Source organism: Archocentrus centrarchus, chromosome 15 (genome assembly GCF_007364275.1).
Source record: "Archocentrus centrarchus isolate MPI-CPG fArcCen1 chromosome 15, fArcCen1, whole genome shotgun sequence".
Lineage (NCBI taxonomy): Eukaryota > Metazoa > Chordata > Actinopteri > Cichliformes > Cichlidae > Archocentrus > Archocentrus centrarchus.
The window spans coordinates 4,334,070-4,358,594 of NC_044360.1; the positions used below are offsets into that span (position 1 = coordinate 4,334,070).

Consider the following 24,525-nt stretch of genomic DNA (forward strand, 5'->3'; position numbering starts at 1 on the left):
TTTACAAAGCCAGTCTGCAGTGAAGTAGACTTCACCAAAGTACTTCCTCCTGTGTGTACTCCTGTACATCTAGTACTCTGTGCAAAAAACAAAACATGAAAACAGACTGAATGAACAAAATTCCATCCTTCAGTCAGCAGGATTGTAGCCAGCTCAGTAAATCCATAGACATATATACGCTGACGTATCACAGCAAGGGGCCCACCTGTCTATGTATCCACCAGCTGCTTCAGCTGCATGATTTACAGGTGAAGCAGGAGAGGCGGGGCAGGGTGAACTGGGGGGTCTACAAGTATGATTGTAATGCGACATAGACTATCGATATAAACGATATTGTCTCATCTCATATCGTGTATGAAAATATATTGCTATTTCTTAAAAACCTGATATATCGCCAGCCCTACTTCAGCCTCATCAGCAGTAAAAATAAACTTTGACTCACTTTCCAAAGTAGATTTAAAAAATGCCTGTTTGCTTTGACACTGAGATGTCATGGCAGTGATTCAAATGTCTTTCATATAATTACTGCGATACACATTCTTTACTTTCTATATCTTGCATTGAAAAAATACCTATGTGTCAAGAAAAACAAAAGCTAAAAGAGAAAATAATAAAAAACAACAAAAAATGAAAACCTGCAACACCTCCACAACAATACAGTGTAAGAATTCTTCAAAACTTTATGGTGTAGCATTTTAATTAAACCTCCTCATCAGAGTCCTCAGTCTCTTCTTACTCTACAGATTAATGCGTGATCCACGGTTACTCTTTGTACCACAAACCCTTTAGTTCATCTCATGCAAGGAAGCTGATCTGAGTGTAGAGAGAAGACAGACGGTGTATGGGATTATCATATTGTGCCACAGTCCAATTCAAAAAGATCACACTCATCAAATGCCCGAGCCTTTCTGAATAAATGGATAACCTGAAATTAAAAACAGAAACTGGAGGCACATCATTTGGCTTGCAGCCTGTGCTGACCTAATGTGATGCAAAACACGGATCCTTTTTATTGGCATATTGAAGAAACTTTTTGTAACTAAATATAATGGATGAAATCAAGGCTTAAAACTGGTAACATTTATTTTATATGTAGCTGATTTTATTTATTGAGAGAACGGTTTTAATCTATTTTAAATGGTTAAATAAAATCAGTCTGGGCGATAAATGAATAGAACAAGAGGGAACACAGATTATATTATGAAAAAAAAAAAAAAATGTTTCTGAAGTTAAAAATTCTGACAAAGCAGGAAACTGCTCACCTCGACCTGTCAGCTGACCCTCCCGCTTAATGTCTCTGTGGTTACTGCTCACAGAATCAAGCTGATGTAGTGCATCAGTGGCTTTACTCCTCTCTCATCCTTCACATCTTTGCACTTTGCGTGCTGAGGGGGGAAAAAGCACTCTTTGTTAGTGTGGAAGGCCACTCATGACAGAGCAGTGCGTGGTGGTATTGAGTAAAGGACGATGCTGACAGGGCCAGCATTCTTCAGTGTCGTGAGACTGGCTGACTTACTGACTGGTCAGTGTTGGTTTTGTGTGTGTGTGTGTGTGTGTGTGTGTGTGTGTGTGTGTGTGTGGAGAGAGGCGGACGGAGGACAGCAGTGTGCTTTGTAATCCTTTGTCACTCCCCCCCCTGGCCCCCCCCCTTCTGGCTGACTCGGTCAGTCGTCCTCAGACTCTGGCCCAAATTACCCGCCACAGTTGGCCCATAATGGCATAAAGATTGAGGTCTGTATGGGGCATCAATCACAAGGACATGGCTCAGCTGACCCTGAGTCCTCAGCAAAAGAGAAGTGACGCTAAGTGGGTGAGAGAGAGGGGAAGGAGGCAGAAAGAGGGCAGCAGGGACGGCGCACCGAGACAGAAGTGAGAGAAAGAAGATGGAGAAGAGAAAAGGCAGAGTTCTGACCTTAACAAGTAATGAGTTTTATTACTTAACATGATCTGAAAAGGACATTGTATGAGAGTGTTGCACTATGTGCATTAATATTAGTTTTGTAACTGTGTGAGCTTGTGGGTGGGAGACAAAATGCAGACTTGGCAGAGCTGATGTGAGATTGATTTTGCTAATTTAATTGAAGGCTCATTTCAGACTAAATGTTCTACTTATGTCTCAGATTTCGACCTCCAGCTTTCTAAGTTACAAACTTCGTTCTCCTCAGAGCTGAATGTCATCTCTGTGAACACATCAAAATGCAAAGTTAATAGAGGGGATATAAAGAGGTTCACTCAGAGCTGTGAAGGCAGATAACAATAATATCAGTAATACAACATCAACACTTTATTTCCTGAGGTCCTTAGAAAGCCTCCGTTCTTGCCACGATATACTTTCATGAATATTTCTTGTGAAGGTCATAAGGTGGTTCACTCACCCCCCCCCCCCCCCGCCTCATTGTAATCCCAGTGACTCTAATTTCACCTTTAAATTGCTAATCTTAGAGGTTTTGCCACTCATAAATGTTTTATATTTGTGCATAAATATAGACATTTCTGAACCTTCACTTGCAACAGCATATAAATTAAATATTCACAGTGCCTCCGAAATGGGTCAAAACGTTGTAACTGTGTTCAGTTCGTTACTTTGTTTCACGTTAAACTTGGATCGATTCTTTTAATTGGTCCCTGAGTCGTGAACCTGTCGTGAACAGGTGGTTGACACCGAGCCTATCACCGCTGAGACGTCAGATCAAACTTACTTTGAATTACCGTAATTACACGACCGTTTGTCCTATCGTAAATATATAAAATTGTGCTTCACAAACATAGGGTTATTACGGTAATTGTAAATAAAGGGTGAGAATACCTTGTGTCCCTTGGTTCCTTTGGTCTTCATGTCTAGTTTCAAATTACCAACATGATGATGATCCAAAGGCTTCTTCATATAAGGAATACACTAACTAATGGATGACATCATGGTGGCTACTTCAGTCTTTTACAGTCTGACTTTGCCTAACCAGAGTATTAAATGCTGCTACAGGAAAAAAGTACCATTCTCTGTAGGATGCAGTGGTTTCCAGTAGGACTGGCCTCCAGTATTAATCACATTTTAATTTCAATTATGATTTTGGCTTCCAGTGATTTTGAAAAAACAATGACTCATAAATTTTCATCACGTCGCTCTCGGTTGTTTTTTAAATCCAATGCAGTTCTCTCCGTTACAGCTGTGTGCTTTTACCACTTTCTGAACGCTCAGACTCTCGGCTCTCTATTGTTATCAATCACAGGTGCTGTCTGGGTGTCTTGCATCCCTCCTGTGCATGAGCAGCCCTCCCACAGAGGAGGCTGGCCTTTCAGGACAGCCGTAGGGTCCTAAACTGTCGCCTCTTTAGGGCCCTGTTTTCTCCACCACCTGTAGCTCTTCTCATCCTATTTATTTATTTATTGTTATATATTTAAAGTTCAGTAAACTCCCCTGTAAGAATACACATCTTAAGTTTAGTGATAGGATAATGTTCTTCTTAAATGCATGAATAATTGTTAAATAAGGAATATTACTATACAGACCAAAATAATCAATGATGCATCTGTAAGCTAGCAGCAGGAGCCTATCAGCTGCAGAGGCTCCAGAGACGAGGTGTCAGCGGTGTGCTGGAAAACACGCGTCATGAGAACTGTTCTGTTAGCGGTGTGCAATCCTGTGATGTCACATCACTGAGCGACAGACTGCAGTCTTAATAATATTTGACATGATAGCTGTGACATTAATCTACAGTACTTAAGAGCACCAATACTGTAATATTGTGTGGACAAATGTCACAGTATGGATTAGCCTTCAGTTTCATTTGTCATCTTCTAGGTGTGAAATAAAACCTGTGAATACATGTATGATGTATAATTAGATGGTGTATAATCATTAGTTAATGGTACTTGAGTCACTGTGTGTGCATGAATGTGAGAAAGCATTAGATGTGTTAACAGTGCTGCGCTCATCTGTTTCTCCTACCTTAGAAGTATCACAGGTAAATTGGATGTTTAAGTTGTAGGGTAGCAGAAAGCTAGTGCTAAGACAGGTTTTCTTATTTAAAGACATTTTGCATGTGGAGTAACTCATCGAGCTTCTTGCATTGTCTTCACTCAGAACTGGTTCAAAAACATCTCAGATCAGGATGAAAAGGGAAAGTGAAACACTTCCTGCTGCCCCTGACGTGCAGGTTTTGAGCAGAGTGGAGATGCCAGCAATCCACTTAATGTTAAATACTGTAGCCTTTTATCTTGAGGGAGGAAAATACAGTGAGCTGAGAGCAGAAAAAAGGAGCACTTATCTCCTCTCGGTCACTAATGGTGGCGACAGCAGCGGCGTTGATCCAATGTAATGTTCAGGGGGGCTTTCAAGCTCCAGACAAGATTTTCAGAGAAATCAGTCAAACAGCATGAAAACTAGCTTCTATTAATAGAATAATTATAACTTTGTTCATAGTCTTCCACAATTAAAGGCTGTGACTAGTGTACCTAAAGTAATAAACTGTTTTATTAGACATGAATATGACAGGAAATCATTGTTTACCCAGATTTATTTTACTTCTCCATCACTGACTGAATCATTAGAGCGCTGCAGCCAGCAGATCCTCCACCGCTTTTCCCTGGAAGAACATTTATTTTGGTGTTTTCTCCTGTTTAGTGTCCCACATTTGCATAAAAGTGTCTAATTCAGAAGATTCTGGGATCACCTGCTTCATGACAAAGGATCTAATCCACGGTGCACTTTAGAGGCATACAGCAGCAGCAGGAGACAAGATGTGTACAAATATCGAGCCATATCCAGATGTTTTTGAACACCTCACTGCGATGCTTAATGCGCAGAACTGAATAGCAGGGAGGCACAAATGCAGCCATTATTTAATGTTTATTATTAAGGAGGTAATTTGGCTCATATGATGATGAAATATAATTTCATAACCAGGGAAATTGTAACACAGAGACAGAAAGCAAACAGGAAACAACTCAGTGGTCACTTTATTAGGTACGTGTGTACAGTCCACTGCATTAAAAGCAGTGCTGCGTATGAGCAGCTCTCTGAGCAGTTCTGCTGGAAAGGTGACCGGGTCGCTGTAGGTGGCTGAGGATGTTGACAGCACGTCATGTGCTCAGTGTTTTAACTGTCCCCGTGTCTTCCTTCAGGATGCTGAGAACGTCCTTATGTAACTCTAGAAACAGTGTTGGATGACAGTCTTCAGTGTTGGCCGATCTCGTCATTTGACCCTACTGACATCCTGAGAATACCAATCAATACTTACCAGAGGTAAGAGTACACACAGCTTCAGACTGAATTATGAGCAAGAAGAGGCATCACAATGTTTTAATTGTAAATGTACAGATTTAATGCTCATATGGACAAATACACGGTGGTGAGCTGCCCTTTGTAAATTCAAATCTCAGCAACAAACTTGGTGCAAAATTACATGTAATCAAAACGCCTGAAAGAAAACAGGCTCCATGTACAGACAGTACATATGCATCAGGACATCACGTTACTTTGTATGCAGTGCAGTTCATAAAAGTGACTTTACAACATTAAATGGAGATTTAATACAAGTTGTAAAGGGAAAACTTCTCGACATCACATGAAACTTTGTCATATATAAAATATGAGTTAGAAATGAAGACATTGAGGGCACAAGCGAAGAAAAGTGAATACTGCACGGATCTGCACCCTAAAATCAATTATCCACTCCTCCCGTTTTTGAAAAAAGTGCATTAATAAAATACTTAACTGTTTAACTGCAATTTGCATACTTAATAAATATCACATTGAGTTATGTTTAAGTTTATGTTACAAATAAACAGGCTTAAAATAATATGAGGAAAGATGTATATACGGTAGCTTCACAGTAATGGGCGGGGGGGAGATGAAAAGGCAAATGAATACCATCAGTAGTTTGTTTGATACTGACCTTGAGGTTACATCGCAGCCCAGAATAAACACCACGTTTGGAAGATCAGTTGCATAATAAAATCCCACAGAGGCTTCTAATGTACGGGTAAAGCATTTCACTTATAGTGCATATACAAACGTGTGTATTTAAGGCCCGCAGCTACAGAGAACGGACCTTTTTCATCACAGAGGACCTGAGCAGATATTAAAACCTATAACTTCAACTGTCAGTGTAGGCAGGAACAAACTCTATGTATTTCATAAAAGACACATTTCAGTACTTGCATCCGATGATCTTTATAGCAAAATGCAGTTCTTTGATTTCCTCTGGTGAATTATTGTAACAGACCACGACCAACTGCAGAGTTTTGCATTGATCTGGTTAAATCAGTGTTCTTCTGTTTGGCTCCTGAGGCTCATCGGGTTTGTAAATCAGGAGGACTTTATATCAGCTCGATCTTTTCACTGGAGGTCAAAGCCATTTCATTTTGTTTGGTGGAAAAACAAGAGTTCTGTTCTTTTTTTTATTTTTTCCCCTTCTGTCAATATGGCAGTCACTGCGTGACAGACAAGGAGAGCCCTGGAGACACGAAGCCATATGGCATGAAAATGGGAGAGGAAAAAAAAAAAGTCTGCCAGCTCCTCGTGGCAAATTTCTGAACAAAGCTGTGGTGGAGAGACAGATTCTCATTCTCAATTTGCAATACTGCTTCCAGAATATACACACAGGGGACAATGAAGAAGCCTTGTATCTGATCCAAGGAAGAAACGGGACTACAACTACCATTTACCCCTTCTGGGTGCCTGTGAAGAGAGCAGTTGTATGCTCCAATCCATATCCGTCGTCTTTCCGAGCCACTTTAAGATCAAGGATCATCCAATCCCATTTTTTTTGCAGGCTTTGCCTTTTTGGTCACAATGCTCACCTGTGTCTAAAGTCAATAAGAATGTGTCCAGTGAAGATGCCCTTTGGGACATGTTGGATATGTTGGAACCTTGTTGAGGGCACATAGTTCATACGCAGGTCCCTTGATGGTGCACGATGTGTTTGCGGTGCTTCAGACCCAGGGCTCGCTCTTTGAAGTCCGTCACTCGCTGCTGGGACGAGTCTATCAGAGCACTGGCTATGGCAACACCTGAATCCCAAAGACAAAACGGGGTCAAAACAGGCAGCTTTAGATGTGTTCTCATTTTATTAATAGTGTGAGGTGACAGTGGTCACTAGAGTAAGAGCAGTATGGCTTAATCAAGGTTAAACAATGGCCACCTATTGAGAGATGTTTGCCCTCATGCAGAAATAATTCAAAAATCAAAGATCAGTCAAATTAAAGAGTCTAACAGTGCAGAGAAAAAGTAAACACTATGAGGGGAACCACCTCCTCAGCATGTGTGTGTGTGTGTGTGTGTGTGTGTGTGTGTGTGTTGCAGGTGGAGCTGTATCATCATCACAACATCCAGAAAATGTTTTATCAACATCTCTCTGGCCAGAGTTTTCTGGCTTCAGCAGGAGACACGGGGGATAACGCCCAGGTCACTCAAGCATATCTCCCCACCGTGCTGTCTGTTTTCTGTCTTCCCCCTCTGTCTCCCTCTCACCATCCATCAGGATGTCATACCTCTCCCAAAACATCTTCTGTCTGTGAAGTTTGCCTCGCTTTTCACAGCAGGGCTTGCGGTGATCAGGGCGGACCGAGCATCAGATGCCTCGGAGCATTGTGCTAGCTTGGCAGTTGTACTATTGTTAATGTGGTTTTAGAGTCACGGCAGCTTCGTGAACACAGCCAGTCCCGTCTCTCCCTGCCGACAACCGCGGGCCTCACAATGCACGGTCATTACGCCGAGAGCTCAATCTGCCGGTATGCAGGAGCCAAATAAACAAAACAGGCAGACAGCGAAGGGAATCTGCCGTGCTCTTGATATGATTTGGATGCAGGATGTTTTCAGCATTTCACACACAAGTGATTCTTGGGTTTTTTTTTTTTTTTTTTTCCCCTCCAGTGGACAGAAAGGGGAAAGCCGATTACAGTGTGTGACTGTGTGTACATGACTGTAAGTTTATGCATTTAAGTTTGCATGCACCTGTGCACAGTATTAAAAATATTTTTGCAAATTTCTGACAGGCAAACATGGCAGCAAGCAGTAATGTGCTCTGTGCATCCAAAAGAGATCGGAGGCAGATGATTGGCTAGCAGCACGTGGTCTATTGGAATACGGCTCATCACAGCTTTTTGTTCCTTGTTGGCAATGGTTTAATAGGTATGCTTGTTTGGCTACCATACATAGAGGATTTGGCTTTTGTTGCTCTTTTGGTAATTTGTGATTTCCTTTAAACTCCAATAAGGGTTGTTGCTGATCCTCTGTATATTTGAGGAGTGACTACACACCCATAAATGCTTCTTCTGCTTTGCTTGGATGCCTGACAACACTCAGCCATGTGGGATCTGTTTGCATTCTTAAAATTACAATATTTGTTGGATATTGTAAAGACAGATTTCAGTACGCTTTAATATCTTTAAATCTGACAGGACTTTAAGCTTAACAAAAGCTTATGAAGACTTCCTTCCAGATCCCTACAGCTTAATACTGTATACTTTGGATTGTTGGAAGAGCCAAACAGGACATTTGTTTCATTTAAGGGTGTTTATATTCTGGGAGCTGACAAAGGGGACCGAATGGAGAGTTCACCAGTGCATTGCAGTCCTAAAATTTGTTGCAGTGGTTGACACACTTGCCTCCCAGTTCAAATCCAGGATGGGACTTTTCTGTGTACATGTTCTCCCGGTGCTCCCACAGTCCAAAGGCATGTGGGGCAGGTTAACACTAAATCTGCTCTGATTGGGCAGATATCTGATACCTTGTTGCTTACAGGTAGGACTTCAGGAAAACACACATGCAACAGGAATGTAACATTTCTGTTTGTTTGATGTTGAGCCGTTCTCGTTTACATACATACACACATTGTATCTGCAAGTTATCAAACACCTGTTCTCGTTCTAGAGCGATGCGACGAAAGATCACGCAGAGTGAAAAAGCAAATAATTAATTTTCTAACGTGACATCTGAATATTCCCTCATCAAAACAGCTTTCACCTTTGACAAATTGCCATCATAATTGTGTTGATTTTTCCAGGTGAACGCACACATCTCCATTTGCAAAATTAAATTGGTCAAAAGTAATCAAATTATGCTGCAGGTGAGTGCAAGTGCTCGTTTGCTGCCGTGGCAACCGGGCACATTAATGTGATTGTTCTGTCAGGTGAGTTGACGCATCATTAACCCATCCACCCACAAAAACACACACACACACACACACACACAGAGACCCCTCCAACTCCTGATAGACTAATAGGGTCATTAGCAGGAGACAGAATTCCCCAGGAACACATAACGGCATGTGGAAAACTGGGACTCCAGCTGGAAAGCATCTGTGGTAGGTGGAGCAGGCTTGCTAACCTGGTCACAAAACTCTCAGCGAGGCCCTCCTGTGCTCCAAACATCAAAGCCTGGGTTTGTGCTTCCCCTGAATGGAGGTGGGAAGCCTGCTTAAGATCCGGAGTGGTAGTAAACAGGAAGAACTTACATCCAGCAGTGTTCAGTGAAGTGGAGGCAAATTAAAGTCAGTCAAACAGCAACACACTGATATTCAATTATTCATAGATCCATGAAGCACAGATTTCAGTAAACATGACACACAGCTACAGTACAGTCGCTTTGAAGTACACGTGTTGGATTCAGGTATCTAGGATGCTTTACATTAATAGTACATGACAGAGCTTTTCTTTATGCTTGTTTAGGGAAATGAAGTACATTTAAATATCTCTAACTATATCAGAGCCAAGAGGGCTCAAAAGTTTAAAAAAGTGCTTTCTTTCTTTTTTTTTTTAAAGCAGTCATTTGTGTGGCTACATGAATACAAGCGGTGGTGCTCATCAGGGAGCTGACCTTGCCTGGACATTCCTCTGCCGTGTTTTCTGTTAAATGTATCCGATCCAATTATAAACCTCGAGTGTCTTACTTTGAGCCGTATACACCTTTAAAGTAGTGTCAATCATTTTAATAGCATGCCTGCATTTATGGAACAACATAAGATATGAGCAAAGACATAATACTTTAAACCTACACAGAGAAATCCATGAGTTCTTTGTGAGTAAATGTCACAGATATGGATAAAAAAGTCAACAAGCAGACAGATGGAGGAGTGGGGGGGGGTGACACGAGGGCCGATCCCAGCGGGTTGGATAGTTTCAAAGAGAGTGAGAGGATCAAAGTATTGGAGATCCATTCCGGGTCAATGGAGCTGAGTTTCTCCAGCCCCCCCCGTGTTCCTGTCATGCAGCTCCCCAGTCTGACACCCAGAGGTGTCAGAGGTGTGTAGGGAGGAGGGTTTAGATGAGGTCAACTAAGAGTGGAAGGAAAGGACAATACTGGGTGTGCTTTGAGTGGACGAGGATACATACACATACGTAAAGCCTGATACTACTAGTATAATTACATAATAGTAATTATGTACTATTACATAATCACAATGGATAATGTGGTGAGATCAGCTGGTTTTGATTCATCTACTATTACCTGTTTATCCTCCAATTCACATTTTGTTACATTTCCAGTCACTCAGATCAGCCGAGGACACAGCGGAGGCTCAGAGGAGACTTTATGGCTTATTGTACTTCCTCATATTCCTCATCTATTTTATAATGTAGATAGTGGTATCTATATTTTAAATACCAAGCCCCAATTTTATTTATTTTTTTCCCCCCCTTCCCTCTCTTCCTCCCAGAGTGTGGGGATGATGAAATCTCCCCCTGACCTGTCGTCCTGGCTCCCCCTTGCCATAGCATCATGTACCTCTCGCTGATATTCTGAGGCAGGCTTGGTTTAGCCTGGGGACCCTTACTGGATGTATGCCCTGGTTGGGATTCGATCTCCTGACCTCCTGCTCCAAAGACCACAATGTTTCCACTACACTATTTACCTACATCTCTGTATATAGATATATATCTATAAAAAGAAAATAAAGAAATTAATTAAAAAAAAAAATTTATTGCATTGTGCTGCATTTTTGCTCTGCTAATAAAGTTAACTTTTTCTTCCCCTTAGTGAAGGGGACCAAAGTGAGAATGACACAGCAAAAGACTCAAGATGCTTCATTAGGAGAGGGAATGAGGCACAAAGGAAGGAGGGAGAATAAGGAGGCAACCAGCTTTGTTAAAATGTACATAACTGTTCCTTTTCTCTAACTCCCTCCTGGGAAGTAATTTTTTTTTCTTGCTTCTCTCACAAATCACATACAATTTGAAAAAATATGTAATTGCCTGGGTTCAAGATAGCCATAAAAATATTTCTGCATGTTACACGAGTAAAACAACGTCATACACAAAAAAGGACTGAACATGCACTATATTGCCCAAAGTATTCAGTCACGCATCCGAATCACTGAATTCAGGTGTTCCAGTCACCTCCGTGGCCACAGGTGTATAAAATCAAGCACCTAGGCATGCAGACTGCTTCTACAAACAAAGAATGGGTCGCTCTCAGGAGCTCAGTGAACTCCAGCGTGGTGCCGTGATAGGATGCCACCTGTGCAACAAGACTAGCCATGAAATTTCCTTACTACTAAATATTCCACAGTCAGCTGTTAGTGGGATTATAACAAAGTGGAAGCAACTGGGAATAACAGCAACTCAGCCATGAAAAATCACAGTGGAGCAAGCCGATGCTGAGGCACATAGTACGCAGAGGTCGCCAACTTCTGCAGATTCAGTTGGTACAGACCTCCAAACTTCATGTGGCCTTCAGATTAGCTCAAGAACAGTGTGCAGAGAGCTTCATGGAATGGGTTTCCATGGCTGAGCAGCTGCATCCAAGCCTTACATCACACCAAGCTCAATGCAAAGTGTTGTAAAGCACACCACCACTGGACTCTAGAGCAGTGGAGACGTGTTCTCTGGAGGGATGAATCACACTTCTCCATCTGCCAATCTGATGGACGAGTCTGGGTTTGGCAGTTGCCAGGGGAACGGTACTTGTCTGACTGCATTTTGGTGAAGGGACGATTATGGTATGGATTTCTTTTTTTTTTTTTTAACCTGACCCATCTTGTAAATAAGCAAAATTTATAGTCTGCATGCTGTGTTGAGCCAAACACTTTTGCTTTGCCAAGAGGATCTTTAGAAAGACTCATTTTTATTTACGCTGTTTATTTTATTTACTGATACTGGTATGATGCAGTTTACCTATACCAGAGCTGACAGGCAGACAACCAAATACTTTTGGTGATATAGTGTATTTAGCATCATGTGTTAAATGAATTTAAAAAGAAATTCCCTGTCATTTCACTTCATCTTTAAACACATTCATTAATATTTAGGTTGCAAGCATAGATGAAATACCGTGGTGTATCATAGGTAATGGTACTCAGCTAATTATGTGGTCACGTCACATCCTGTTAAATGCTGAACAAACTTTCAAATGTTATTTTGCAGGAAAAAAATGTAACTACAGTGAATCTGGAAACTAGCATTTTCAGAGTGGAGCTGGCATCTGATTGGGATCAAAAAGTGTGGGGAAGACTGCAAGACAGACCTGGTAAACTCAAACACGTAAATAAAAAAAAAAAAAAAAAAAAAAAAAAAAAAAAAACTCAAACACGTAGTCTTAACTAAGAACGGCAGATGGAAGTCCCTATCTGTGAGATCTTCAATCCCGCCTTCAAAATTTGATGTACATCCACGGGGTGATTGGGGACATGGAAATAGAATAGGGCAATGTTCAAAATTTCCATTGCAGATATCACTGGTAGAAGCTGAGGTTAGAGTCATTAGGATTTGTCACTGCCATCTGTGAAAGGTCAGCAAGCTAAAGAAATAGGCCTTTCAGGCTGGATCAGGGGTTTTCTGAAACAAAGACAGGTAGGACTGCTCCTAGTGCTTTGGTAATTTATGGAAGAAAAAAAAGAAACACTCAGGCTCTTTCTTTGGCTGGAAGTGGAAAAAGCACTTTGAGGGGCTCTTGAATCAAACCTACAGATTAGCTGTGGAGGAGGCATAATTTTGGATACTAGGCAGAAGTCACAAAGATTATCAGACTCCTTCGTAGCAAGGAAACTGTTATGGATAAGATTTGTATTACACATTATTACACATTCTGTGGCAGAACAAAAGAGGTAGTGTCACTGGAAAGTTTAATCCAGGGTGCACACTGAAGTGTGGTTGCTCCTCTTGCATGATTGCTGAAGGGGTCATGGGAGTTTGACCATCGAGTGCCACTGCAGTATGCCATGATTAAGGTTTAGCTGAGGTGAGGAAACTCAGAATCAGCTCTGCTTTTTACAGATGATGTGGTTCTGTTAGCTTCATCGGGCCCTCACCTCATTAGCTTGAATATTATGGAATCTTTTTTTGTGAGACGAATAAGCGTAGTTTCAACAGTAATGGTGGTATGGCACCAGATGATTGTCAACCATGAATCAGAAAGCGAGATCTACCAGTAAATTTATATTCCAGTTTTCACCTTCAGTCGTTACCTCTGCACTATGAGCAAAAAAAATGAAAATGTGAATTCAAGCTACTGAAATCCGTTTTGGCTCGGTCTCCAGTCAGAGGACTGCTTCTCCAAGAAGAAAGGAATCAGCTGTGGTGCTTTTAGCATCTGGGAATGTTTTTCTACACTTCAAAGCCCCGAGGTAGACCCCAAACTCACTGGAGGATTACGTAATTCTTGGCTTGGGGATGGCTCAGGATGCCACAAGAGAAGCCAAAATCATTGGGTAGAATCTCTTAGACTGCTGTGACCGTGACCTGCCTTCAGGTAAGCCGAAGATGAGCGACCGGGTGGGCGGATAACCACGATGACTTACAGCTTTTGCCTCACAGTGCAAATCGGTTTCTGCGAATGAAGAGGTGCTGCCTTGGATTGCATTCTTTACAATTCTGTAGCCACTGATGTATCAATGTTTTACTTGTTTTCTCACACAATTCATGTTAGGAACTTAAATCTGCTTCTTATCAAAACTGCCTTTTAACACCTCCTTTCTCTCTTCGTCTGTCACATAGCTTTTTCTATTTTTACTCTCAAAAGACTTTCAACATCTTACAGTACCTGTAGTTTTCCCTCTTTTTCCCCTCTTTTCTCATATATTCAAAGGCCTAACTGTGGTGCTGAATAGGCAGATTAGTGCAGGAAAAGGCAGCTGTGAATATTGCTGCGCCTCTGTTTCTATTCATTCACTATCTAAGCTCAGCAGAGCGCCTGAGAAGAAAATGTAGCCTACAGCCTCTCTCTATCCTCAACCCTGCTGCTCTGAACTGAGAATAGTTGCACTCTACTAAATCCAATAATATCATTGGTACATAAAGGGACTCTATCAAATAAAAAAAAAAAAAAAAGACAGCAGCTGCCGTACATGGAGCATAAATGCGTAAAACTGTTTATGCTCATCTCAGTTGAACAGGAGGTTCAATTGAAGTGGGCTGTACAGACGGAGAAGTGGTGGCTGGAGCCAAAAATAAGATCTCTTATTATTTTTTTTCCATTCCCCCCATTTCATTCACCCTGTCGGTCTCTTCCTCCTGCCCTGTCCGTCATGTCAGGCCACTGTGACTTTGAATCAGTCAAACAGTCACTCAGTGGTCAAGCTGTCCCTCTATGCGAGTAGCTCTTAGAGGCAGGCACCATGTGTTAGTTGTCTGCTGCAATTTGGCCGACAGCAGCTGTCAGGCAGTCTAACTGGAGCGAGTCGCCCGCTATTTACTTGACTTTTCAGGATTTCTGGTTGAATTATTGGACCAGAAAGTGAATCTATTATTAGAGAAATGGATTTGGCTTTAAACAGAGTGATCTTTGTGTTATTTGTAATGTCACTGTATTTCTGTCCAGCTGGATCAGAATGAAGACGGATTCACACCAAAGCTCGTAGAAGCCTCGTCTGATATCCAGAGCTTAGCTAATGCAGCATGCTAAAAGTCACACCATCCTGTCACACATGGGTACTGTAGCTACACTGTAGTGGGGCAGGATAGCAGAACTGGTCTGTGGCTCATGCAGTGCAACATGTCACAAAACTCATCAGATTCACAGATTACCTCCATTAGCTCCCTTCCATATGAAGGAAGAATAACTGTTTGGATTTGCGGTCTCATTTGGATTTGCAGTCTCATTAGACTTAGACACTTAGGCTCACTGGGAAAGCAGGAGCTTTGCCTTCAGGCTCAGCTCTCTTTATCACAGGTTTAGCAGAACACTGGCTAATTCTGCCAGTTTATCTGCGTTCCATCTAACACTCACTTTGAAAAAAGGCTGAAGACCAACTCAAATTGGGTTGGGGAAAAAAAAAAAAGAACCCTCTTACAACAGCAGAATGGCACAATGCTTAAAATGTGCCATTTGTTGCTTGTGCTATAGGACATACCAGATGTGCTGCTCTGGCACAGTGGCTGAAGTTTTTCAATATAGGGACGAATTGCAATTATTACATTTCTTCTCTGCTGGAGTCTGGATATTCAGAGTTGAGACAATTACTTTTTATGGGGAAATAAAAAAAAAATCCATACATCAGCTTGTAATGACAGGTCTCTCGGTGATTTACAGATTCTGAGAATAGCTTTAGATACGATTCGGCACTAGGAGCTATTCTCAGTAGCTGCTTTTGGATCAGAGTTATGGTGATTACCTAAAATTAAGTACACACTGGACACAGTAACTACTGTAGTTCCAGGACATTTTGCTCTTGACATTTGTACTAACAGGAACTCCGAAGTACTAGTTGCTGGGTAATGGTTGGTAATGCAGCGTCATCTTGTTATGGTCCTTTCCCCCCCCCCCTCAGCCTGTTCTTTTTCTTTCCATGCTTCTAGTTAAGACTTCTGAATTTTGCTCTGATATGTCAAAATTACCATTTCTTCTGTCACTCTTTAAGTCTGGATTTTATTAGACTGCAGTCTATATAGTTGCTTTATTCCATTAAGATTAACCTCAAAAACAGTTTACATAGCTAATGTTTAAATAGCAGTTACTGGTGCTTGCATTTGTGTGTTTTACACAGTTATCTACACGAGTTACAGCACACCTGTGCCATTATAATTAAGACTATGAAAAAGCAGACCTGGTTCCAGGTCCTGCAGCGCATGCATGGAAAACACTCAGAATTATGGACAAATTCCTGCAATCTGAAAGCACCTGGTGTGGAGGACATTCTTAGTCGCCAGCCTTAGAAGAACATAATGGAACAGGGAAGAAGTTATTCCACCTAATATAGAGTATGGAAATCTGAGAAACTGTTGGCTGTAAAGCTGCAGCTGTGCTTCCAGTTGTTCCTGCTCCCTCTTACATGTAAAGGGTCAGTTAATGGTAACACCTCAGGGGAGCCGAGCACACGAGGACAAGAAGAAAACAAAGATGATGCGAGGGAAGGCGAGCTAAAATGGGCACGCTCATCGCAGATTCCTCTTGAAGTGTCTTTCACCGAGGGTGGGCGGAGCTAGCCTGCAGTGACTTCACCTTCATACATGCTAACATCAATGGAGGACTGCTGTCTGACCCTGCGTGAGAGCCTCTCTAGGGAGCATAAGGTTGGGGAGGAGATGAGCATGAGCGAATGGTGGGCAGGCAATTTGTTGTTGTTTAAACATTTTCATGTGCCCCTGGTGTTCTAAAAGTTGTGTTAATGCTCTGCGTTTCAGTTGTATTTCTGAACACTGTGTGCCTGTTGCTCTAATTACCATTTAAACACACAGACAATGTCGGGCTTCAAAAACCGGTAACAATGACTTGTGTTTCACTGAAAAGCCTGAGCGTTCTCCAGAGAGCAGCCTGACCAGAACAATGAGCCTCTTATCACCCCTAATTTCCTAAAAATGAGCCTGCTGCTTCTGCAATGAGCTCATGTCCAAAACATCAGGTAGTGAACACAAAACCACACAGAAATTATAATTTTTTTCTATTAAAACACATGGACACTGATTTAGCAAAAAAAACAAAAACAAAAAACAAACCCAAAAAACTGGTGTAATTATCAAATTTGTCAAGACTGAATTTCTACAGCAGGGCTTCCGTCAGCTCACCTTTGAGTTTGAAATTAATTTTGTTGTTTTTTATTAAACTTGTTGGATGACACATTTACTTTCCAGCTGAAGCCCTTTCAGGGCTGGTTGGCCTGTGCAAAGCTTGAATCGTTGAATGTGACAAATTATCGGGGATCTTGAAATTGTTCTGGGGTAAAAATGTCTTCTCAACTTGCTTTGCCTGAAACCACTGCAACCAGGATAAATGGCAGGAAATGGATGGGATAACTATATATATTTTTTTCATGTTACGATTTATCTTAAAATCCTAATCATCCTAATCAGGAGGCATCCTAGCCAGATGCCCGAGACACCTCGGGCATCTGGCTAGGATGCCTCTTGGGTGAGGTGTTTTGGGCATGTCCTACTGGGAGGAGGCCCCGGGGCAGACCCAGGACACGCTGGGCTGGGAACGCCTTGGGGTCCCTCCAAATGAGCTGGTGTAGGTGGCTGGGGAGAGGGAAGTCTGGGCTTCTCTGCTTGGGCTGCTGCCCCCGTGACCCGGCCCCGGATAAGCGGAAGAAAATGGATGGATGGGATAATTATATATTTTTTTCATGTTACAATTTATCTTAAAATAAAGTAGAAATTTGCTTTAAATTTCTTGGGTATTTTCTGGTCTTCAGTTTTTTTCCTAAAACACTCGTTTCCATGAACGTCTCTGGAGCTTAAAAAAAAGGCGACTGGACTTCTTTAAGTTTCTTGAAGACATTTCACTTCTCATCCGAAAGGCTTCTTCAGTGTCTCATTTTTGTTTTTTTTTCTTCAATTGACAATTACTTTCACTTTTTCTGTTTCACTAATTCTCACACATTATTCCTTATGCCTTATTCCTTCCCCGTGTTAGACTCCACTGGCCACTGCCATGTTTTTGAAGGCTCTTTCAACCTTGAGAAAATGCTTTCTGTCTCTGTTTGTCTTTTTCATTTAGGTACTTGTCACGGTGATGGCTGTGCTTCCTGCAGAAGCCTTCCACACCAGCATCAGTTACATATTGTCCACTTCATGAAGCCCAAAACTACCATCAGAGCAGCAAAAAGCTGCAAAGGGTGGGGGCAGGGTGGAGGTTTCTGGGGGTGGGAAGAAAAATACAAAAAGAAAAAGTTCAGGGAGACTAAAAAAATTTAGACATATGCGTAAGCGAGGAGAGTAAGAAAGGTTGACTGAGGTGGAGGGATAGAAGATTGGGCTCATGCTGACGGTGCACAACCCTGCAGGCTTTGGTCAGGTCTGAAAGGAAGCGCTGCTGTCTTTTCAGTGTTTTCCACAGCCGTTTGGTGGTTGACTTGAGCGACTAGGGGATATCGCATGTCGTCCGTCTATAGCGCAACATGAGCTCAGACGGTGGAAAGTCAGGATGTCTCACTGAGGGGAACAATTGATCCACCAGTAAGTGTTGGAGGAAAACCAGGCAGGTCTAACCACATCAGGCCAACTTTAACATGCCATATGTGACGAGTCTTTCCAAACGCTTCATTATTCTCCAGATTCTAAAAGTAAGGCCATACTGATATAAATATAAGAGTGAACATTTTTTTCTACAAAACCAATTCATGCTTTGAAACAGTAAAATAATGACATTTTTATGGACGATATTAATGTAATAAATATTTTTTGAAAATGGAGGAAAGACGCAAAGCTGAAGCTTTAAACAGTACATGACTTTTGCCAAGAATCAACTGGCTTTCAGACTCTGTAATTTAAATATAATAACAGTTGTTTATTACCAAAACATCATATAAACTGAGTTTGTGTCTTTTATATGGAAATAATCATCATGCGAGTGATGTTTCCTGCTAGTTATATACAGATGTTGCAGTTTGGAACGCTGACAGGCCACAGTTTGGTTATTCTGCCCCCCTTAATTCACCGTTGGGGCAAAGTGCTACAAAAGAACTCACTAGAGAGCGTCAGTGTTACAGTAATCAAGTAATTAAGTATTGTGTGAGTGTTTGTGTATAATATATACACATGTACACACTATATTGCCAATATTTGCTCGTCTGACTTCACATTTTCATAGACTTTAATATGACAGCTTCAACTCTTCTGGGAAGGCTTTCCACAACATTTAGGAGTGTTTATGGAAATTTTTGACCATTCTTCCAGAAGCACATTTGTGAGGTCAGACACTGATGTTGGAGAGAAGGCCTGGCTCACAGCCTCTAATTCATCCCAATGGTGTTGACTTGAGGTCAGGATTCTGTGCAGGCCAGTCAAGTTCTTCCACACCAAACTGGCTCATCCATGTCTTTATGGAGCTGCTTGGTGCACTGGTGTGCAGTCATGCTGGAACAGGAAGGGGCCATCCCCAAACTGTTCCCACAAAGATGGGAGCATGAAAGTGTCCAAACAGTGTTGGTATGGAAAACTCTTTTCACTGGAACTAAGGGGCTGATCCCAGCTCCTGAAAAACACCCCCCACACCATAATCCCCCCTCCACCAAATTTTACAATGCAGTTAGACACGTACAGTTCTCCTGGCAACCACCAAACGCAGACTCATCCACCGGATTTCCAGACGGAGAAGTGTGATTCATCACTCAGAACACGTCTCCACTGCTCTAGAGTCCAGTGGTGGTGTACTTTACACCACTGCATCTACACTTTGCATTGTGCTTGGGGATGTAAGGCTTGGATGCAGCTGCTCAGCCATGGAAACCCATTACATGAAGCTCTCTGCACACTGTTCTTGAGCTAATCTGAAGGCCACATGACGTTTGGAGGTCTGTAGCAACTGAATCTGCAGAAAATTGGTGACATCTGCACACAATGTGCCTCAGCATCCGCTGACATTTTCATTGATCATTTTACATGGCCTACCACTTTGTGGTTGATTTGCTGTCATTCCCAGTCACTTCCACTTTGTTATAATACTACTAACAGTTGACTGTAGAATATTTAGCAGTCAGGAAATTTCACAGCTGGACTTGTTGCACAGGTATCATCCTATCACTGAGCTCCTGAGAGCGACCCATTTTTTCTTTAATGTTTGTAGAAGCAGATTGCATGACTAGATGCTTGGTTTATACACCTGTGGCCATGGAAGTGATTGGAACACCTGAATTCAATGATTTGGATGGGTGAGTGAATACTCAATATAGTGTATGTCTCTGATACAAACAAATCAATCCCAGTCAATTCTGCAGAGATTTGGCTCCTTTTCAGGCTAGAAAATTAATATCTCTAAAAGTGAATGTTTTCCAATCAACTCCAAGGCCTTGCTATTACAACAGTCAGATCTCCGTTTAAGTTAAGTTACACCAGTTTCAAATACCTGGAGATTAATATCACTAGAACACCACCCTCACTCTTCTCCACTAATTGTATTTCCGCAATCTTGGAAAATAAGCAGGCCTTTCAAAGATGGGAAAGTATCCTGCTGTCATTAATAGGCAGAATTACTGCCATGAAGATCAACATTCTTCCTAAAGTTCTCTTCCTGTTTCTATGCCTTCCCCTGTTTCTACCAAATAGATATACATGGTTTTTTTTAAAGCTCTTGAACAAAACATTACTTCTTTCCGATGGTGTGGAAAGACCCCAAGAATAAGTAGAGCAGTACATTGTAAATTTAATAGTGGCCTATCCCTACCTACCCTCCGACTGTACAGTTGGTCAGCAAATATTTAAAAGGTATCCTTTCGTAATAACTCACCTGACCTCTCCCGGTGTCAACTAGAAGCGCAGTCCTGCGCCTCTTCCTCCATACCAACTAAACCTTCTGGCTTTTTGAATAACCAAGTGGTAAGTTCCACGCTCAAAATCTGGTATCCGTTCAGAAAGCACCGTAACTTTGCCTCTACATGGTGTGCTTTGAAGCTTCACAGTTTTAACCTCCAAGTTCTCTCATCTCTTTCATTATTTTCAGATCAGAAACTGTGCAAAATCACTGTTCCCTATCTGCTATACCTCCTAAGCAGATGCGGGACGTACTCCTACATGTATGTCCTGATCTCCATCAAAAGCAATTTGTCTCTAAGGTATACAGCAGACTCCTTTCATCTGTTTACTCTTCAACATCCAAGGTTAAATCCGCATGGGAAGGAGAGTTGGGAGTTAGCTTGGATGACGAATGGTGGGAGGCAGTCCTTACAAAAATCCATACTGTCTCCATATGCACCTACCCCCTTCCTGATCTATTTCAGGTAACTACAACCCCTGTCTCATGATAGTGATCTCATTTCCACAAGAAAGCCTACAAGTCAGTGCCCCACACATCAACCCTGGAATGCCTCAGACTTTACAAGAACAACAGGACCCTAAGAGCCTTCATCAGGAATTCAATGGGTATGTGGAGAACAACACTAGAGCCCAACTTCAGGCCAGTTGCACAAGTCATCATCAAGTGTAGGATCGACCAAGGAAATGCTCTTTCCCCACTGCTGTTCTGCAGAGGCCCGAACCCCTGCAGCCAGATCATTAACAAGGCTACAGATGCTAGCCACCTCCTCTACATGGACTGCATCAAGCTACACAAAATTACTCAGTTTTTATAGGTTCCTTTTTCTCAGTAGGTAGTGCTGGACTGTTGGCTTAGTTCAACCCTCTAAGATTACCTGTCTCCTGGTTTAATTTCACTCTACCATTACTGTGACCTTTTCTTCCATAAGGTTTGCCTTTTTTCTTTTGTTCTGTAGCTCTTTCTGACTAAACCCTCATTTTAGTCATTTTAGCTGATGTGATAATGGAACAACATAAGTCTGGTATAGTAAATTTAAGCCAACTTGATGTTTTTAGATGATGTCTTTAAGGTACCTTAATAAGTTCAATTATTAATCCAAGTAACTTTTTAAATAAATGAGATCCCAGATTTGTACTTCATGGGTAAACTTTATGAAATCCTGACTTACTTGTGCTGGACTAAAACTTACTGGATAGAGGACTGAAGAAATATGGCATTGACTCTCCCTGAAATGCCTCTGCTGGATGCAGAATAACTTCCACAGACACTCTGCTCACTCGATATTGTGAGCCACAGGTTCACATTTTCAACATTTATTTAGGTGTAAGTAGAACACTTTTTTTTTTTCTTTGGTCTGCCATGATTGAGCGTGAGATCAGGGATTGAAGTTTTAACCTTTGGGCTATGAAATGACTTCTAAGCTACCAAGTTACCCTGCTGCTCTGCTGCATGACAGCACTCTGTTTTAATGGTGACAACCAAGAAACATCAAGACACTTTTTTGATGATGCCATTGATGCCATCACATTTTACTGTTTATTTGCCTTTTGATTAAAATGCCACAGCCTGTTTGACACAAAAGCTGATGGGGAGCTGCTGCCAGGCACATGTGAAGCATGGCTTGCCACAGCTGGAGCTTTTTTTTTTTTTTTTTTAGACATCGATCAGCTCACCTTGTAAAAAGATCACAAATGGTGTGAGCGCTTTCTGTGACAATAACAAAGGAGTTCATGTTTCAGAGACAGCTGTTTAGTTTACAGCAGCGAGAATCAAATGAAAGCAGAGAAATGACCAGTGAGTATTAGATTTAATCACAAAAAAAGCTACACTGGCTGTGCCTGGAGACTGATGTTTGGGCATAAATACTGTGTTTGTAGCAGCAACTACTGCCGCTGCTCTTTATGTACAACCTGCCTTTTCAAAATTGCCAGCGCAAAATATGACTTACAGAGAAACTTTTAGAGAATCTTAGTGGACAATACTGTATGTTGCAAGAAATAAACAAATTAGAATTAGATGCAATTTTGGATTGCTCCTCCTTCCCCCTCCCAAAAAGAAGAGAAAAATTCATGCACAACACTGGAGAAGTTTGAGAAACGTGCAACAGCATCTAGAGAAAGTTAAGGTACTTAAGGAACATGTGTCACTGGCCGAGTTTCTTAGATAGCATTGCAAACACTGCCAATCATTCCTAAAAATGTCTCAATCTTTTGGAAATAAAACATACTGTACTGCATGTCATCTATTACTGTGTGAGGATCTTACCAGATTGTCCAGGTGGAGGTATTCCAGATGGGATTCTGGGCAGGTACAGTAGTACTGTGAGAACACCTGCTCTGCTTCCCCAGCATGGCTCCATGGCTATGGGCTTTGGCACTGCCTACAAACAGAACACACAGGGGGAAAAAAAGGATCAACACATTAAGTATGCAACAAGTCAACAGTGGTGTGATTTGTATGTAGATGGTGCTGTTAACCTATAGGTTAACAGAACAGCAAGCCAGTCAATTTGAAGGATGTAGCAGACATCCTCAACTCAAGCTGTGCTGCCCAGATCCCTGCTGCCAACATCCCCATGAGCAAAGCTCCCAGCTGGGGGAAGCAGGCTGACTGGCAGCCTGTGGAGCTCCACCTGCTGCGCAGCTGATTTAGATGGAGACCGTCTTATCAGGCTCTCCAGGTAAGTGCACAAAAACAGGCATCAAAATATGAGCTGCGCCACCCATCCTGCTAATACCTGCTGTCTTTTCTGCAATCCCTAAATACAGACAGATTTATATAAGAGACCCTTCTCGCCTCTGTTTCACTGAGCGCCATCGATCCATCCATCAAGCAAGCGTTCCATAATTACCAGTCAGCTCTGCATTCAAACATATGTTCTGATTTCTAATTTCCACATGTATACACAAACTCTAAACCTTACCACCTTTAACAACAATTAAATATTAAAGCTATGAAGTTGTAGAAGATAAAAAATAACCATACCATCCCTCTGTCGTAACACTGAGACTTACTCTATAGTTTGCCTTACTGTCTCTATAATACCTAAATGTCTAATGACATTGTGTTTCCTTTAATCAGAATACACAACAAGGAGAAGAGTCACTGATATATTGAGCTGGTTTGACCTTTCCACCACAGAGATCAGAGATGTACCCTGTTTCTTGCTGCAGGATGTGAGGGAGTGACATGGACATGCATACTGTATGCATAAATACATAATCTGAGTACCAGTTTCTCCTTTCCCTTTTTTTCCCTGATTCTTCCTCCTTTTCACTGGAGACAAGAAATGTCCACGAGAGAAGTTGCCACCCCAAACCTCCAAATGTCCACATGCAATAGGTCAATTATTATTATTTTTTTTTTTTTAAAGAGAAATATCTGAATATTTTTCCAACACCACACAAATGTTGTCAAACCCCTTCTGCGAAACACATGGCTGTATTAACCTATGTGGAAAAAGGTTCCCCCCACTGTACATTACAGCTTCACTCTGCAAGTTTAATCTATTCTTTTATTAATTAAAGAAAAATTTGCGCCGAAGTTCTTTGATACCAGTTCATCAAATATAAAATTTTGGTAGAATGAGCTTTTAATTATAACAATTCTATAATTTAGGATATAAATAATTGAAATGTGAAAATATTTTTACACACTCAATTATTAAAGATTCTCTATGTGTTCATGATGAGCCTCGCAGCATTTCTTACATTGGATTATTACTATTTTGCTCGAGGGGTTTTGTGTGTTAAGTGAAACACAGCAGCAGTTGGATAAAACAAAATCAAATATACTGTCCTCATTTAAGTCCTTGTATAAGAGGAGATCATAAGAGACAGGATGTAGGAGTTTGAAAATCAATATTTGGTATGACCACCATTATTCTTCCCCAGAGCCTGAAATCT

At 41.5% G+C, this 24,525-nt stretch overlaps 1 protein-coding gene across 1 annotated transcript in view; it reads right to left on the reverse strand.

The window, feature by feature from the left end:
- Nucleotides 1-5,318: 5,318 nt before the first annotated feature.
- Nucleotides 5,319-24,525, reverse strand: part of atrnl1a (attractin-like 1a) — a 325,565-nt gene continuing 306,358 nt past the window's right edge. The window contains exons 29-30 of the mRNA XM_030748010.1: nt 22,886-23,000; nt 5,319-7,011 (exon numbers count right to left, since the gene is read on the reverse strand). Coding sequence (XP_030603870.1) covers nt 6,890-7,011; nt 22,886-23,000 — 237 coding nt within the window. The 3' untranslated portion in view covers nt 5,319-6,889. The remainder of the gene's footprint in view (nt 7,012-22,885; nt 23,001-24,525) is intronic.